Source organism: Brachionichthys hirsutus, unplaced genomic scaffold (assembly GCF_040956055.1).
Source record: "Brachionichthys hirsutus isolate HB-005 unplaced genomic scaffold, CSIRO-AGI_Bhir_v1 contig_783, whole genome shotgun sequence".
Classification (NCBI taxonomy): domain Eukaryota; kingdom Metazoa; phylum Chordata; class Actinopteri; order Lophiiformes; family Brachionichthyidae; genus Brachionichthys; species Brachionichthys hirsutus.
The window spans coordinates 266152-285152 of NW_027180366.1; the positions used below are offsets into that span (position 1 = coordinate 266152).

Here is a 19001-nt window from a genome sequence, read left to right on the forward strand (position 1 = left end):
CCAATGTTACATTGGAGAAACTTTGGTAATTTTTCCATAAAAAAAAACAGTCAGACTAATAATCAATTCAACAAAAATTATATGAATTATTTATTATGATTGTCATCAACCTTACCTCAAGAATAATGAACTCTGCATGGGCCAGATTTTCATTTAATCATCCTGGGACAACGTTTCACTTTGTGATCAAGAAGGAGGAGCAGTAAACAAAGAGCAAAAAGAATCAACTGGACTTGTTGAAGTTTAGTGGAAGACATTTTAAATCTCATCCAAAGAGCCTTCTTCAGTTCTGAAGAACTGTCCAGCTGATTCTTCTTTATTTACCTTCACCTGGCTGACAGAAGCTACGAGCAGTAAATATATTTTAATATACTGCTGAGGGTTATTTATTACTGGGTATAGCGAGTATGTGGCATTGCCACTGTTGCAAATGATTCACACATCAGACGGGCAGAGACATGCGTCATGCAGGGCTCACACTGTGCAGCGTTGAGTGGAGGAGGATGGGGGGGGGGGGGGGGGGGGCAGTATGTCAGGGCGTACTTTGATCATGACTGGCATCTTGCTAGTACTTTGTCGATCTCAGTATTTTTGGCAGGAGGATCAGAGATGGGGAAAATGCATGAAACAGCGGTTCTGTCTTTGTTAAAATCCTCTCTCTGTCTGTCTGGGCCAGAATATGAGATGAGTGTGACCCTTAACTGTCTGTAATTTGACTGGGGCTTTGTTATTGAGAGCATCGCCCTGTGACATCTGCAAGCGCCAGGTGTCCAGATAGATCGATCTCATAGCAACTGCATTGCCATGGCATCGGTGCTACAGGTGCCATGCTGAGGAGGTATGAGCAGCGATCTGCTGCCAGACTGACACTTTTTCCAAAAGAAAAAGACTGAATGATTCATCCATTTTCCGTTTCGAAATGAACGCCTGCATCATCGGCCTCCTACCATCACCTCCCGGCTCCCTATCCTTCTTGCGCCAATTACTTTTTCTCAATTTCTTCAAAGCGGCCCAGTCTCACCATAATTAATAGTCTACTTCAGGAATATTAAACAAAGTATGAATATAATGCAATTAAAAACAAAATGTACTAGAGACATATCTTTGAGAAGTACAGAAATCAAGACAGAGTGTCAAAGTTACTGATGATAATCGCGCCTGTTCATTTGGTCTTTTTTGTGTGTTTTGTTCTATTTTTTCTTACATAGCTCAGTTGAGTATTGTGTATTATATTGAAACTGGATTTGTTTTTAATTTTTATGGGTGTTGTATGTATAGTATGTATTTTTTTATTGTTTGCATTTGAAATAAATATATCTATATAAAAACGAATAATATCAGTGATGATTGAACACAGAACAGCCTTAAGTACTTTAGTCTAATTTGACTGAAGGCATCCCTAAAACACTGATCACAAATGAAAGCTAAATATTATGGTTACTTGAAACATCGCCAGTCACTCCTCTCATGCATATACTGTGTACCAATACAAGAATGTGAGAGTCAAGGAAATATGGCAATCTAAGATTTCATTTATTTATTTTCTGTCTTTATTTTGACCTCCCTTCCTCTGTGTGTGTGTGTGTGTGAGCGTGTTACCATTGTGTGAGTTGTGATGTGAAAGTGGCCAACTGAAACAGACTAAAGCTACATTCCTTGTTGAAAACAAATGTGTTTAATTTGAGAATGTGACCATTCATGTTACTCCTCATCCCCCAGTTTGTGCTTAAAGTTGCTACATGATGTTTTGCGGCTCAGTGTAAAATGAAGGGGTGTTGATCAGGGGAGAAGTGTCATCAATACAACCCTTCATAGCTGGAAATCCTTCTAGGCAATTATCAGGTGACGGATAAGGAATTACACATTTGTTAGATCTTTAAAACATTGTCAGGGTGGTTAATCATCTGTCCACTATGTAATAACGCAACTTTTATCAGATAACAAAAACAGTGTGCACACATGTGGCCGATAACATGTTAAGCCGATAAACAAAGTCCAACAGTCGGCTTGCGAGGTTTTATCACAGCTAAGGTTTGACAATCCGAAGAAAAAGGAAAAGATAAAAAAACAAACTAGTTATTGTCCCCAAAGGCGGCGGGCAAAGCCAGTTACAGGACAAAGGATCAATCTCACTCGTTACAGTGAGAGTCAGCATCCGTCCCTGTCAACAAAGACTATGACCTTAGGTTGGGTAGGACTTGGTATATTCTTAAAATCCATCTGTCCATTTTCTCCCGCTTTCACTTTGCTTCTACCGTTTCCATAAACTGTCTCACAATACTGCCCTATTAAAATATGTGACAGTGATGCAAGGCTGTTGCTCATTTGGGGAAATGCTGAGCAGCTCAAGAGCATCATGTCCTTATCCTATTGAGAATTCTGTGGAGCATATATGCATGACCTCAAAGACAAACTATGTTTAGACCCACGCCGCACTCAGTGGGTGGCAAAATTACTGTTGAGGCTCAACACCACAAAAAAGACACTCACATTCAAAATGGGAAAAAGCTGGTGTGTAATTAAATGTACATATTTAGATACAATATGAAATCCATATGCTGATTGTAGAGTCTGGCAAAGGTTCAATTGAAGACAAACATAAATCAGTGTAATTCACCCAGACATTGAAATGGGGATTTGCATTTGAGCACATGTGATCAATAAATCACAGAATACCACATTATATATGCTGAAAAGATCACTTGGATCAAACCAATGTTCTCAGCGTCATAATGTCCCAGTGTTACAGGATTCAGTCCAGCGATCTTCGTATCAAGAGGCGAGCACTTAATGGATTGAGCTCTTGGTGCATCCAGAAATTAGTCTTTATTTTTTATTGGCACCTTTTTCTTTTGCCACTTAAAGCACTGGTTTCAAGTATAAAGAACAAGGAATGCCTCCGGTGGACTCATCGCCTGCCAGGCTCCTGTGATTCTTTCAATAATAATAATAACTAATAATATATATATGTTGTTTGCAGAGTGAATGAAATATACTCTGAGTCCCCCTAGAGCTTCCATCAAATCTGCTTTCTATATTTTGATATGAAGTATATTATTTTCACGAGAGGTGGCGTCTGCTCCTCTGTATACTGCATGAACTAATGCCTGGTCTAATCAAATGCTGCTCTCCTCAGCTGAGCTGCATCATCCTGCTGGAGTCTTGTAGTTTACGTGTTAATATCTTCCTTCGTGTGTGTGTGTGTGTGTGTGTTGATTATATTTGAGACATAAGGTGAACCAGAAGGTAAACAGCTAACTTTCTGCTTTACTGCGCTGAAATGCATCAAGAAAGCAGAGCAGAGAAAAAAAAACACACCACAATATTATCATTAGCATTTGATCATTTAGGGAATATTGGATATATTATATTGGATGTGCAATGTAATCATTTTAATTCTGAAACTTCTTCCTCCCACAGGCATTTAACAGCATAGATGAGCTCACTATTTTTCCTGATTAATAATGAGTACATGCCACTTACATTTTCCCTGTCTGGGTAATGTAACGGCATGTGGAGGACCTATCGGACGCGCAGGCTATGTGAGCAGCGTGTGACAGCTGAATCTCCCACGCCTGCGTCAGAACAGCGAGCACTGCTGCTGCAGTGTCTCTACATGGAGGCTGCCTTTGATATTGATCAACAAAGGTGATGCAATTATTTTCCTTTAGCATCATTAAAGTGAGAGAGAGTGAAAATATCACCACTTAACTAAATATATACACTTACAAAAAAAATTAAATGAGGTGGCAAAACATGATGTGTGTCTGACCAACAAAATCCTGGAGCCCAGTCAGATAAAAAGATGTATTTTGCATAGATGCGCTTCCATACGTGGGTTCAGACTGTTGCCCTGACATTTATGACGCATTATCTAGATCCACATGGATAGGCCTATGTTTCTTCCATTTAAAACATCTCCATCTGTGCATTTACAGGATGCCACGGCATCAAATATAATAGGTGATCTTTAAGTTGCAAAACTGTAACTATATAGCATGGGATGACAAAATATAATTTATCTTTTGGCTTTTGAAATAAATCTATTTTCTCTGGTAACAATTTCACTGTATGAACCTGGACTTTACCTGTGACCTTTTGAGTGTGTGTGGAAAAATCACGACATGAAATGAGAAGATTTATTATCCACAGCAAGTCATGAAGCATGTATACGAGTAGAGGTGTCCACAGTTCCGTCCACTCTGTCCAACTTGTTTCTTTGTTCATTTGTCCCAGTGATATTCCCTTTCAAATGGAGAGTGGAGCAGGATCTGTCCATTAACACAAGACAATGATGACTGATTAAATCAGAGTCATCATCAGTGTTTGACCCTCTATACTGCAGGGCACATTATATGTCTGGACTTAGCACTTAAATACTTACTTTAACAGCTCCATCTATTTTTTAGCTCTAAATTATTATGTTCTTCGGTAAGATTGAAAATATTACACCTGATTCCAAAACACATTCCTTGATGGAAGACGTTTGTCTGATCCTTGTACAAAATCTTCCCTGATTTTTAAAAACTGTTTGCACCAAAAGCTTGTGCAGAAAAGATAAAATATTTTTGGCATTGATCAAATAAAAATGCTGGTTGCCAGTCCTGCTTCACCGCCGGCATGGAGGAGCAGTTAAAAGGCTTGGTGTAGCTGTTTCGTTTTCCAGCTGAGTGTGATGACAGTGGAAACGTTTAAAAGATCATTCAGAATGGAGTTTCTAGTGCAGAAATAATCAGCATGAGGCTGATTAAGTCTTGCGCTTTCTCTTGATAAGAACTGGCTCCTCAGAGACGACGTATTGATTTGCCCATGGCGACTCTGATCTAATGATTTAGTGTCATCCACAATGTCGTTTCATAACCCAATAGGAATGTTTCAGAAGGTCAGAAGGTTCTTTTTATGCTATTTAGTCTTAAACTGACACAAAAATTACATCACACCGGTACATCCCCAAAAAGATGGATGTGGATGAAATGAGGGTAAAAAAAAGAACCTAATTTCCTCCTGTGTTTTGACCTGCCTGTTTTTTTTTATCTGCTCTGTGTAGCTCGAGAAGTAACGAAGAGCAAAATCAAAGAACCAATTGAACTTGTTCAAATTTGACTGAAGACGTTTCACCTCTCATCCAAGACTTTTCCTCAGTTCTAAATAACCGGTAGAGAGTTATACCTTATACCTTTAGAAAAGCACCTTATATATAATTTAGTTGCCTTAAATTATCCAGGCTCATACATGTGATGGCACTGAACAGTAGCAAAGCGTCCTCTTAAGGGAGTGCTTGCACGGGACTATGACAAGTGTGTTTGATCCTATAGTCACTCACACATGTTTTGCAGTCTTTAAATTTCACCCAGATTTATTTCACATTTAAAAGCTGACTTTCACAGATGTTTTTTTAATGTGGGATTGGAAGCGCCTTTCAACAGCTTAAGATGGGAAGAACAAAACTTTTATTATTTTTTCACATCTATCATTCTCATCAGCTTATTTTGAATGAATCTTGATACCTGGAAAAGTCAAATTCATTTTGTTGACTGCAGTCAGGACCCTCTCCTCAGAGCGGGTGCTAATCTCAAGAACAGGCTGACAATTGCGAGGTATAGCCTCTTTCACAGAGGAACAGGTTTACACGAAGAGCTAGGGAATTTGAAAAATCCCAAATCCTTTCAGAAGATCCGTGGAATAACCCCACACCAAACTAGATTGTAAAAAAAAAAGTTAGTAGGCTGATATCAAATGAATTTTGTGTGTATACACACATAGGAGGACGAGAAGAAGCGGCATTCCAGAAATGATGAAAAAGTGAGAGTCATCAGTGTGTAAAAGATAATAATCCACAACCTCATCAGCTTACTGTACTATAGTATTCCGTGCCCCCAGCAAAGATAACATAAGAGGATGTTCCTGACCAGCATGTTATCTTTGATCTATTGCTTGTGGCTGCACGTGCGTTTCTCCAAACTCCAACTTATATCAGATCCTGAGTCAGATCAGTCATGCTGTGACTCACACCATCACATCAGCTGTTGCTAAAGGAGCATTTAAATTCTATGGAGAGAACTGCTGTTAAACCATTTTGAACAGAATGACTCATTTGCTGTCAAATTCGGGGACGTTTTTGTGATAATCCGAACTTTTCTAACCTTTGCTTGCTTATTTTTGAACGATTCATGTTTATTATGTTCAAAATAAAACTGACTTGGGTTCTGTTTGAAGTAAATACATCATTTTACACATATGATGACATAATGTGGGTTATTGAAGAGAAAATATTTCACAAATCAGTCACTGCATAGTTTGCTATATGCTAAAGAACAACACCCACACGCACGCGCACACAGTGTGCATCTCATTAAAGCGTAAATCTCAGTTTTTGGTCCATAATTCAACAATAAATCAGTTGTGTGATCTGACATTTATTTAATTTGTACATCGTTCCAAATACATTGTTTGGAAGGCGTCCTGCTAATACGGACCCGCTCCCGGTGTCAGAAACATCAGTGTCGGTTCTCTGGCTGCGCCTTTTAAAAACCGAACTTCACAGGAACACCGGGGTGAGGTATCAGCCGGAACGCGCACGCACTGTTGTTATGGAAAAATGGAATGTTCACTTTCAAGAGATTCAAGACTCTTCCATCATACGAAACATTACAAATATAAAATAAAAATATAACAAAAAGCACCCAAAACAATCCCCATCAGCAATCTGACAGCCAATAATTGGGCTTTAATATGACGCCTTGAGGCTATTGGGTCAGACAGCAGCGTCCGAGTATGTTTGCACTGTGAGTTGAACATTTAAACAGAATGCGCAGCGCGTCATCTTTAAACTACACTTGGAGCACCGCCGTTCGGGAGCGCGCCAGATCGTTCCGGTAACGCTCCAGCCAGTTTCTGAGCTCAGATATCCGGTATCCCTCTGGTCCTCTCCCCCCCTGATAAACCACCCTCTCGTCCCTCACGATGTAAAGTCTCTCAAAGTACGCTCCGTACGCGGCGTTGGACGAGTTGTCCATATTGTCCACCACCACGTTGCTGCCCTGCGTCTCCGCGAGCATCAGCTGCGCGGCTCTCAGCCTGTCTTCCAAGCAGCGGTGCTTGGGGATCTGATACGGCGCGTCCGAGCTCATCCAGCCGTCTGACGGATGCGCCTCCTCAATATATACAATTAAAAAGTCCGCAATGTCCGCGTACTGGGTCACGACGCGCTGGAACGCGGCCAGGCGCGTCATGAACGGCGGTCAGGAACAGCTGCCAAAGTTGAGGATGAGCGGTCTCTTCCCTTTGGTGCAGTCCAGGATCCGAACCCGCGTCCGCTCCTGCACCGACATCACCTCGGTGTTGGGCGCCGCGCAACCGAGATGGGCGGATTTGAGGAAGTCTAATTTCTGGCCGTACCACACGGCCCTGAGGGACTCCGCGGTGAACATCTTGTTGGAGTCTGAGACGCACACCGGCGGGTCGTCCGGGCCGTCCCGTTGCGCTCCCATTTTTAGCAACACTTTTTTCCGTATGCACAAAAAATCCAGGAGCCACAGCGTGACGGCGGTCAGGAGGAAGCGGGGCAGCAGCATCAGGCACATGGCTGCGCGCTTCAGCGCGCTCGCCGTTTGGACACGGCCAGCATTGTGCATCATCTCCCCCCCTGCCATTATGATGCGACTGGGGGGGGGCGGCTAAAGAGACAACTCAGTAACCTTTACCCATTGGATAAACTATCTGACGCACGCAAGACGCGCTTTATATAAGTTCAGCAAGCATTTGAATAAAAAAAAAAAGAAAAAAAGAGAAAGAAGAATAGCACGCCTCTTGTTCCCGCACCGCCCGCCCACCCACACGGTGGGGATCACCTCTCCTCCACCTGAGTGCACTGACACCCGTGCGCGTCGGCCGGTAAGACCGGACAGCTGACCGATGCGTTTAGCGCGTGCGTGAGGCGCGTGCGTGGGTTCATTATAACTTGTTCTGAAAGAAAGGAAAAGAAAACATTTCGTCTGCTGGGCTGTAACGAGCGCAGGAGCCTCTGTAACCACCAGGGGGCGCTGTGCGCACGCAGACCGTGAATGCCTGATAAGTCAGTCACCGAATTGCCCCCCCCCCCCCCCCCCCCCCCCCGTGTAAACCTCCCACTAGTTTTAAAACTAAAAATATTAATTACGTCAAGGTTCGAGTTTTCTCTTGACAACTCTTGGAAATATAAGAAGTGATTTCTGACTATTTGCGGGCTTATCCCTTTTACAGGCTAATTACAGTTTCAAAATTAATTTGGATAAAGGTTTCAAATCTGTTATATGAAATAGCCTTTTTTTTTGTCCTTTTTGGTATTTTTTTCTACTTCCTTTGCAAAAAAAACATTTTAAAGCCTCATATGTCTTGAAAAATAGTAAAATAAAATACTGAATTACTGCATTTGCAGTTCAAAGATTAGCAGTGATGATGAAACCTTTGTGTGTGCGTGTGTCTTTGGTAATCAAAGCTATTGCTGAGATACAGGAACACCATGTACCATCATCTTAAAGTCAGAAAGGACAAGAAAACAAATGATGACACTGGTTTTACCCAACAACATAGTTACATATATATAGTTATACTCTCTAGTATTTGAAGATACAGAGAGTAGGATCAGTCAGTAGATCCACACCCAACTAGACAATGAGATCAAGAGTAGTGGGCAGGTTTTTCCCCCTGACTGTGCAACAGGAACAGAAGCCATCGGTCAGACTGCCACCCACTGGACGGGGGAGCGGGAGCAGGACCACCAGGCTACCTGGCCACGGATTCGACAAAAGGAAAGAATTGAGGTTCTGGTGCACAGACGGGCTGAAACCATGGGGCACTGTGGATAATTGTCTCTGGGGAGGCCATGAGGCTGGGCAGCAGGAGGGGCCATGAGGGGGTGGGTTGGCAGCTGGTCCTACACAATACTGGTGGGGGGGCTGTAGAGCTGGTTTCATCAGATAACTAATTGTAAAATAATAGAAATGGTCAAAATGTACACCCCTTCACGTGAGCTGCGCTCCCAGGGGACGGCAGAAAGACTGTAGTTGAGCGTGCCATTTCATTTCACGCACCAATCCTGTGGAACAAGTTACCTGTTGACATAAGACGTGGGTGTTCAGTTAAGGTTTTTAGAGCAAAGCTTAACACTCATTCACTGCTGTGTTTGAGACCTGATATGTCTCTACTCATATCTGTCACTTTAATATTATGACTTTATAGTATACTGCTTTTAATGTGATGTATAACACTTCAATTAAAGCAGGTTACACATTTATATATATATATCATTACTGTGATTATTATTACATTATAACAACATTCATTAATTTATATTAATTTTTTTTATTTAGAACCTGCATTAAAATATAATTAAGTATATTGATGCCATTCTCCTAAATGAACCATTTTTGATGGTTGGTGTGGAAGGATAAAGTGGTTTAACTGATGTCCTGTAATAGAGCAGAAGAAAAACAAGTCTGACATCTGAAAATAAAAGCCCTGTGTCCAAGTTTGCATAAAGTACTTCCTGTTACGTCTGACATGCATCTCAAATTGTACAATAGAAAAAGATGCTCCCTCATTGTTGCCGATGAAAGTTCAATAATTGAAGGTGTGTTCTTTCTCCAATTAACTGGATGTCATTCAGATGAGAATGTTGAATGGGCAACCTAAGGCATCAAAACCCAGCTAAATGATAACACGTGGTTTTGTCTCCTGACTCTGCGCAGTCTCACTCTGACATGCAAATCCCATTCCAGTCAAAACCTGACCTGGCAGGATGATCTAATTTCTGTGTGCACAGTCTTTGCATATGACAACCGGAAGATAGACCTGATTAGCTTAAACTCTGTTTACAGTGAATATCATCTTACAGTTCTTCCACTGAATGTTGGTGTCATAAATGAAAGGACGCAATGCACGCTACATGTTTATGAGAAGACATAACGTGTCTGTGTGGAGTTTCAAGAAAAGAAAACATTAGGGCTCCAGTTTAGCTTCTAACTAGATATAATAATATAATATAATGCTAAATATAGAAGTTATTAGTCCTGCTGCAAGTCATTGAAATTCTGCCAAATAAGGAAACAAGTCTCTGCTCCTAGCCGAGTCCGTAATCAGGACTGTCCAAAATATTTAGACCTGGGTCATTCAAATTGTTGGCCTTGTCTTCCTGTCTTGATAACACGTGTGTGATTTGTTCAACAAAAAAGGAATGAGTTATTTTCCATAAGTTACATTAAACAATTGAAAATATGCAAATAACCCCATCAGTCCCTCACTTCCATTCACTTCCACTTCCGAGGAATCATAACGCAATTCGTTTGATCAAATTATCAGTGATGATTTTTCAAGTTTTTGCCAACAAGTCCAAAACGTTTTATGTCCAAATTTGAGAAATGGGGAAAAAATATTCCACCCAAAAATCAGCAGAACCAATGAAACACAAAAACTGATGCTGAAGAGAAGCAAACACAAGAGAAGCAAACACAAGGACAAGGACAGCCCAAGAATTGGAAAAACACCAAAAACCACCAAATGTGGCAAAAGTCCAGTATACAGAGTCACTGAATAAACATGTCTCACGTGGGACATACAGACACAAACACACCGTCAGGTGATTGCTGTGTATTCATGTATTCTGTGTGTGCCACCTATGACGTTTATGTAGTTCAAGGTTTGCTAAGGTTGCAAAACAAAGCCCTTCTGACTGTTCACTGTCAAAACACAATATTTAACCCCGTCCTTTATGCTCCTCAAGTATTTGAGTAGGTTTGTAGTTACTAAGCAACCGTCATGTAGTCTCTCTCAAACTAATCAGTTTAGGCCGCTGTGGCTGCACGGAGCCTTCGATGCACACTGGTACATCACCTCGGATCACCAGCGTCCTTTGTCCGCAAGAGCAGAAGCGATAGGCCACACCGCCCGTCTTCAGGGACGTTGGCTTTTTTTTTCTATACTGCATCACATAAGTTCGTAATGTTGCCCAGAAAAATAGAGAATTAAATCTGCTGTACTGAAAGAGTCGGTGCTTTGAAATGAGTATCGTCAGGCAAGCGGACTTCTGCTTGCGTGACTGAAGCCCCAAGGCCTTGGTAAAATAATTAAAGACCAATCTTACGTGATCATGTGTCTTTATTATACATTTACTTAAAATAACAGAAAAACTGCCAACACAACCGCCAAAGCCGAGGGTTAGGGTTGGACTTCTTAGTGAGAACGAGGGTTTTGGTTTCAAGCACAGAAGTAATCATTATGAGGCTAACAGTGTCTTGTGCTTTCTCCGATGAAAACTGGCTTCTCAGAGACAACATCTATCTTTTCACAGTCCTTTTAGCATTGTTTGTGACGGGATTCCGGGATCGGGCAAGGTCGGTAACGGGGAGGCAGGTGCGGGAAGGGTGCTGGAACGCGTGGAAACATCACTGGCGACCCGGCCGTGAGGCGCGGCATGAACCGGGTCTAAATAGGGTGCTGGCTAATTGGGGATGGGTTGCAGGTGCTGGCAGGAACACAGGTGATGGGAATCTAGTGATTGCTGGAGCTCTGTGAGGTGAAGACATGGAGGGACAGTCAGGGAATGACCCCGGCCCGCCTCGAGGCGTGACATGATTATTGACCGATGTTTATTGAAATTTGACACAGTCATGTGGGGGCCTCTATCTCACCGACGAATTTCATCCGGATCGGATCCAGAATGGAGTCAGTAAAAAATATTATATTTTAACATTGAAAACCCCATTTACGGATTAAAAAATCAGTTAAAAATCAGCTCCGATTCACTTTTACGTTTCATGGTTGGTGTATAAAGATACCAAGAACAATTTAGAACCTTTTCATAATGATCCAGATCACCATGTGGACGGCGTAACTCTAATTAGGAGGGGAATGAGCTGCTTGGCGGAGGTCTGCACTCTCTGAGTACTTTTCTAGTTTGATCCTGCACTTAAAAATAACAAGCGCGAAACAAAGTTCATATTTGTTTTTTTTGTTCCTTTTAGTCAAACGAACATCCAAAGGTGCAACAAAAAGAGGGCATCTCTGTTTGTTTCTGTTACACTCATTAGTCTAATCCCAGCTACACAGTACTGTGAAATGTGAGCAACAGCGGTACAGTTACCACGAGAGAGTCTTTTCACCCAACAGCAGGCTCTCGCCTCGACACTCAGGAGGAGCAGCAGGAGGCAACAGGCGTGGAAGTAGAGATTGCACAGGACGACCAGGTCACATGAGGACAGGATGTCGCTGAGGAACTGTGTGCAGAGTACAGGGAGCCGCGTGGAAGGGGCGGGTGAGAATAGAAGGGCACAGGAAAAACATCATGAGTCAGAGAACAGGTTACTTGGCAGTTATGGAGGTGTAACTTAGAACAGCAGGTCTTATCTGCGGGAATGTTCCAACCATGCCTTTGTTGGAATGCTTGTATCTCAAGAGTTTGTTTACTCTGTGATAAATGGGACGGACTCTTGCTTTATTACACGTTGTACACGCTGTTTACATATTTGATTGTTCTGTAAAATCTGTGCCAAAGAAAGAAAATTGGGTCACAAACAACTTCACAATATATTTTTGTGGTTTTTTTTTCTTCTCTCAACACGAGCACAATAAATTATGCCTCATGAGAAGCTGGGCAATGAAAGTAAAATCGACTGTGACTTGACTGGTATGACAATATACAGTATAGATGCCATTTTTCCATTAAGCTAGTTATGTCCGCAATTAATTTTGGATATCGTATATAGGAAAAAACAAAATGACAAAAATTTAGTTGCGATGTTATAAAGAACAAAAATAAAAAATAAAATGCGTTATCATTTGCATTTGTTTTATCCCTCAAGCAAACAAAACATTAGTTTGTCAAATTACAATTAATCCTGATTAACCACAGTATATTATTGTGATCAACACAACTAGATTTTTAAATGCACTGTTTATATTTATATACGAATTTTAAAATTTTGGTCCTGGTGACTGCCTTTTGCCCATAGCCAAACTGGGATAGGCACCGACAGCTGAAGAAGAGCCAATGATCATTGTTTCATCTTCAAGAAGATGGATAGCTGGATGGATGGATGGATGGATGGACGGATGGATGGGTGGGTGGGTCCTGGTGAATGACCAGCATTAAAGCAGCATTAAAGAGTTGACTCTACAGAGTCCTACGCTCCTAGACGACGGTTTGATGTGGGATGTTGTGATGGATTTTCCACTGCTTTGACAGTTTGAATCCCACTTAATCCGTTTTATTTGGACATTTGCCCAGGCTTAGCCTTTTTCCCATCATGGGTCTCTTTCTTCTATGGGCAATCTGGCGAAATAACTGAGATGCCATGGGCAGGGACTGTTTACAAAGAGTCAGGTTGTTGTAATCCAAACCCATGCCTACTTTTTTCCATTGACGATGAGTGCATTTCTGTTTGAGGCATTGTGTAACATGTTTCAGCAATAAACCTCAAAATTACACAAACACACATTTCGAACACAAATGGACCATGTATAGGGGAAAACACATGCATATGCAGAGATGTACATTTATAGCAACAGCAAAGGCAGTAAAGATATCGCAATTGTTGACCAAGTTCTCTTCGGGATTATCATCCCAAATCCCACCTCAGGTATTTTAAACAAACGCATGCAAATGAGGCAAAAGTACCTTTAAGTTTAATATAACAGTCAGCAACCGGGAGCCTGATTGAGGTAACATAAATAGTCTGTACGGTCCTGCTTCTAACTTCGTCCTGCCAGGATTATCAGTTTGAACGCCTGAAGGAAACAGGTCACATTTTAAACCACGGCGGACCCCTTAGCTAAAATGCCATTTGGAGTGAGACTCTGCCCCTCCCTCAGTCATGTGACTTAGATTTCAAGTATCATCGTAAAATTACAGGCAACAAAATACTGACGTGACTTTAGGTGTCCAATGGGGTCTGAAGAGTTGACAGTCCAGTCTAACAGTAGGCAACTTGAGGAGAGAACAGGCTGCAGCACCTTAATTACATCCTGCATTCTCTATCGTACCTGACAGATCGCTAACTGAGAAACGCAGGCGACCTCGCTAGCCTTCAGGGGACCTTGAAGCAGTGAGCATCCGCCATGCCTGCCAACGTCTGACGTGAGAACGATGTTGTTTGGTAGTGGAAGGTTCTCTAGTCTGTACTCTAAAGACATGGATTTTTGTCTACCATGATTAATTAGAATATGTCATGAACTCAATTAAAAAGAATTAGCAGTGAAATAATCCTCAACATGGCGCCACGCAAAGTCAAATGTAGCACTTTTAGTTTCGTCCATCAGAAACAAATTGTGGCAATTACAAATATGGAGTTACCGTCCAAATCATTCCTGGAAGAGATTAAAAGAAATATTGGAAAGAACAGATGCGCACCAATAAATGCTTCTCTTAAAAAATGATGCGAGTTGTTGCCATGGCAACATGAAAAACAAGAGCTTGAAAACAAATCAAAAGTCCGCATTTAGCATATGTTGATTTGCTGTGGAAAGTGATAGGACTTCATTTCAAGATATCCAGTTTACAGTCTCTTCTCCCTGAAAGAGATCTTGTTGAATAACTTTCTCCAACAGACATAAAAATTCAACCATTAAAAAAAATCCCCAAACCACCAAATGAGCCACGTCCTCCGACAAAAAGTGATTGACAAGACATATTGTCAATTAAATATTAACTAACGATCGATCGTGTAGTGTTGCCACTAACATGGGTAATGTTTGATAGCCCCCAGACTATAATTAGTATAGTAGGGGCTTCCCTACTATCAACGAACTCCCTGCCCCTGGCTTGACTGGAAATGTCATCTGACAAACAAGAGCAAATTGGTCTGTCGAGTTTCCCCTCACATTTATGTCAGAAGCCTACACTTCAAAACAAGAAAACAATTGGACAATTTGGAGCAAGCAATGCAAATAAATCGCGTATTTTTGGCGGTGGGTGGAAACCGAGGAACCTGGAGAAAGCCCACGGGGACACGGGGAGAACATACAAAATTGCTGGGAGGCAACAGCGCTAACCACGACGCCATGCGTGTGAGTGGCGGCTGCCATCTGCTGGACAGGCAGAGAAACACATTGTCTGAAATCTACTGAAGCTTCATTGCAACTACAAAATGAGATGCATAATATTATGGGATGTAGATACTCTGCTTTCTATGAGCAGTAAATTTCTTCAGAGCTGTGACGATGAATAACATTCACACCTGCATAAATGGGGCACTCAGGAAATTGCCATAATGCTTAAATGCTGAAATACATTCATGCAGTCGTCTCATGAGAAATGAAGTTACGCCAACGTTGCGAGTGGAAGGAACAATGTAACGATTCGTGCACATTCGTTTTCATAAAATCGTGAAATTCACTTGGAAAAACCACACATACATTTTATTGAGCGTGTAAAGAGCACATTCAGACGGAAACCAACCAAGATCGTTATTTACATTTTTCATTTAGTGAAGTTACAATTTGCTGCATCTTAAATGACCCTGTGCGTTCCTTTAATTGTGTTCATTGGTGGTCTCCCAATGAAAAATGTAGGGGGGGGGGGGGGGGGGGGGGGGGCTGTGCTGGTGGAGAGCTGCTAACAATTAAATATCAGAGCTATGCATTGGAGGTTGAATCAGGTCAGTCAAAAAAAAACTAATCGAATCAAAAGTAATCAATGTTGTTATTTGTACTTGGCTGTACCAAAACAGAATGGTGGTCATAATTAGGAATAATAAGGCCTTTTAGTTTGTTCTCATGTGCTACGATCTAAAAATGAAATGATGCTCCTGGCAGAGTTTGTGAGGCTGCACTGAGAGTTGGCTCTGGATTCACAGAGCTGTGAGTCAAGCCCATCAGATGCTGTAGCCTTGCTGTCCCAGAGAGAACATTCTGTACGTAACCACAGCGAAGGAGGTTGTGTTTCCTCGCTCGTTTGTTTGCTTGTATGTTTGTTTGTTGGTGTGCTTCTTTGCATGTTTAAGGTCCGGCCAGCGTGGTAGATCCGGTTGTACATCTGCAAGAACAATAGTGAGGATAAAAGGAAGACAGAGTTGCAGTTAATAGATTTATCAACCAAAATTTTCAAAAACAACAAGCAAACTGAGAGAGAGAGAAAGAAAAATGTTTTGTCCATCTCAGCAACAATACCATAAATCATCAGGCAATCTAAAGGGGGTGGGAAACAATAAGACAGGAAGTAAAAAAGCAAAAACTGTTACAGGACAAATAGAGAAGGAAACACTCAAAGACCAGAACCAGGAGAAAAAATGTATTTTAATATCATCCCATTCTAGTTCACTTTTTGTCTTTGTCTCAAATGTTTTCTACTCTTTCCTCCCCTGTTCAGAAGACACGCGCCACAGCCCGGTGCAAAAGCCTTGGGACCAGTGAGACGGTGCCCCCTTTTGGTGTCCATTTGTCCTGCCTGAGTCATTCAAGCTGCAGCACACGAACGGCAGAAACACATGGAGAGTGCAGTAAGATGTTTAATGGTTGAAAAACGAATAAACATTTCATGGTCAAACCTCGGAGGGCAGTGCACTGCAGGCTGCAGCATCGAAATGATGGAAGCGAAGAAACAGAAAGCAGTCAAAGCAAAGAACAAAACACAATAAACAAAAGAAATGACAGAAGAAGAAGGCTAAAGTGCAAAGATCCATACAGCAGAACATCAAACAAGGAAAGAGAGAAACACAAATACAAAGCCAAAGAACAATGCATAGGAATCAACTTATAAAATAAAACAGGAAACTGGAATACAAACGCATCAACAACAAACCTTCAAAATAAGACTCCTTAAATTCATGACAATATGGGCTTACTTACAGACTTTGTAATTGTTGGACATTGTCACAATGTTCAGTGCCATAAGCCTGCACTGGAACTTAAAAAAAAATCTCTATGACTCAATTTATGTATTTTTCATATTATTATCTTTACATTACTTATCTTGTAAAGAGGAGCTGCTGTCACAGTTTATTCTTTATCTTATTTTTTATTTACTTTTTCCCGCTCTAATTTTCCAACTCAAAATTAAATCGGTCATAACCTCACCGACACCCCCCCCCCCCCAGCTGGTGCCCTCTGCTCCCTGTGCTTTTATGTGTTTGTGTCGTTTCAGAGTGGAACTTTGCTTGATTTATGCTCCGACTATGGCACAACAGCCCTAACCCTGCAGCAAAGCAGACACACAACAAAAAAATAATTGGTGCACACTTTTATTTTGACGTTGAGTGGAGGTCGAGTCCGAGCAGACGTTTGAAGCTGAGCCGAGGGAAACAAAAGGTTGCGGCCTCACGCTGTCTTCTGAAAGGATACAAGAGTCCTTTGTCAAGAAGCCCAATGCCCCCCTGAGTTCTGAACTGCAGGGTTCCTTTGAGTACAATAACAGTCAGGGACAGAACAAAGTCATGGTTGGAAGAAACCAACTTTGACTGTAACCCTTAGTTGAATCGTACAGCATTTTTTTACATCTATTTATTGTCAACATGACACAGATTGAACTGGAATCCAGTAAAAAGAACAACGCAGGTATTATTGTAGTCTTCCATTGTGAGTCATGCCTAACTGTCCGGTGTGTCCGGGCGTGCTCTGTACTGCATGCCTGGCGTGATTATCATCTTCAGAGGAGCTGCTTCTATTTAATACGCGGCAGGAAACCATAAACTTGACATTACATGGCTTAAATGATTAAACTGCCACTTGATCATATAAATATGGGAGACATGAATGTTTCCGAGCCTTGTTCTCTTAATACGCAGCTCATGTTCTGTCCGTTAAACCCTTAGCGTCAAATTTATTTCCCCTGATCTCCAGTGAGGGAATGATTCGGTGAAGTTCAGACAAACAGCTCACGCGTGCGACTTATTCAACGTTCAGGTTTGTAACTGCAGCCTGCGACTCATTCCTATTCACTGTGCTTTGAATATTTATTCGTAGCCTTACCCTCCTGTAGCGCATAACCCCAGACATAACAAATTAACATGAACAAATTAGGAGTGATTTGATTTTTTACTTCCTAGCTATATTTTAGTTCTGATCTTTTTATTGTCACCTTAAATTTTATGTTCTTATTCTGAGATTGCTCTTAATTCCTTCAGTTTTTTTTATTATTATTATTATTGTGTTTCATTGCATGATGATGATGATGAATATATTTATTAGATAGAATGTTAGAGTACAAGTACAGTCACACAGTAGCATGTATTACAGTACAAATAACGTCAAACATCCTGTCTAAGAGGAGCATTTCAAAAAAGCCCTTGCGGGCTTGTTTCCGTTGAAAGTCCTTAGTTTTAAGTTATCTTCAACTTCTTTATTTGTATTATCTTTTTGTGTACGCTTGTTATTTACCATTTACACTGCGGTTTAATCTACACACGTCTGTAGGATCTAAGATTAATGGGTGGAAATCTTCCACACATCCAACATCTTGCAAACACTGTCCTGTTGATGACTTCTGAGGCACCAATGTAGGTGTGAAAGCATAATACGAGAGGAAAAAAAGGTACCTTTATGTTGGTGGTGTGTTAAATGACTTCACAACCGATCTCTGCATCATCACCGTGTCTCGTGCTACGTAGCAGCCTTTGCATTTCTGGTGCAACAAGACAGCAATGCACCAATAACGTGCCTGATTACATCTCTTTTAAAGGCTCATGCGGTGTCTCCAATCCTGTGTTTTCCATACTTAACATGGTCGGTTTGAATTGAAGAACATTCACGTTATTTAAATGCAAAAAATGCAGGACGCTGGGGGGGTACCCAGACACAAGGCATCGCAGAACAATGAATGAACCCTCTCGCTCTTAATGGTTGCCGTCCTGGCTGGGAAAGGGAGGCGCTAGGCCGGGGCTGTTGAGACTGGATCAGCACTTGCATCACACGAAATGCTCTGTTATTCTTATTTGGATGAGGAGAGCCTTCTTGGCCTCTTCTGCCAAAGTTTCCTGTGTGTTTGCGTGCGGCTGACCCTCCACTGCTGCGTGTCGGACAGACTGGCCTATCAG

At 41.5% G+C, this 19001-nt stretch overlaps 1 protein-coding gene across 1 annotated transcript; it reads right to left on the reverse strand.

Annotated features, from left to right (window-relative positions):
- Positions 1-6830: 6830 nt before the first annotated feature.
- Positions 6831-7637, reverse strand: LOC137914113 (thyroxine 5-deiodinase-like). The gene has a single exon (XM_068757729.1). It carries the CDS (start codon positions 7635-7637, stop codon positions 6831-6833), a length of 807 nt encoding a protein of 268 aa, XP_068613830.1.
- Between the last annotated feature and the right edge of the window lie 11364 nt (positions 7638-19001).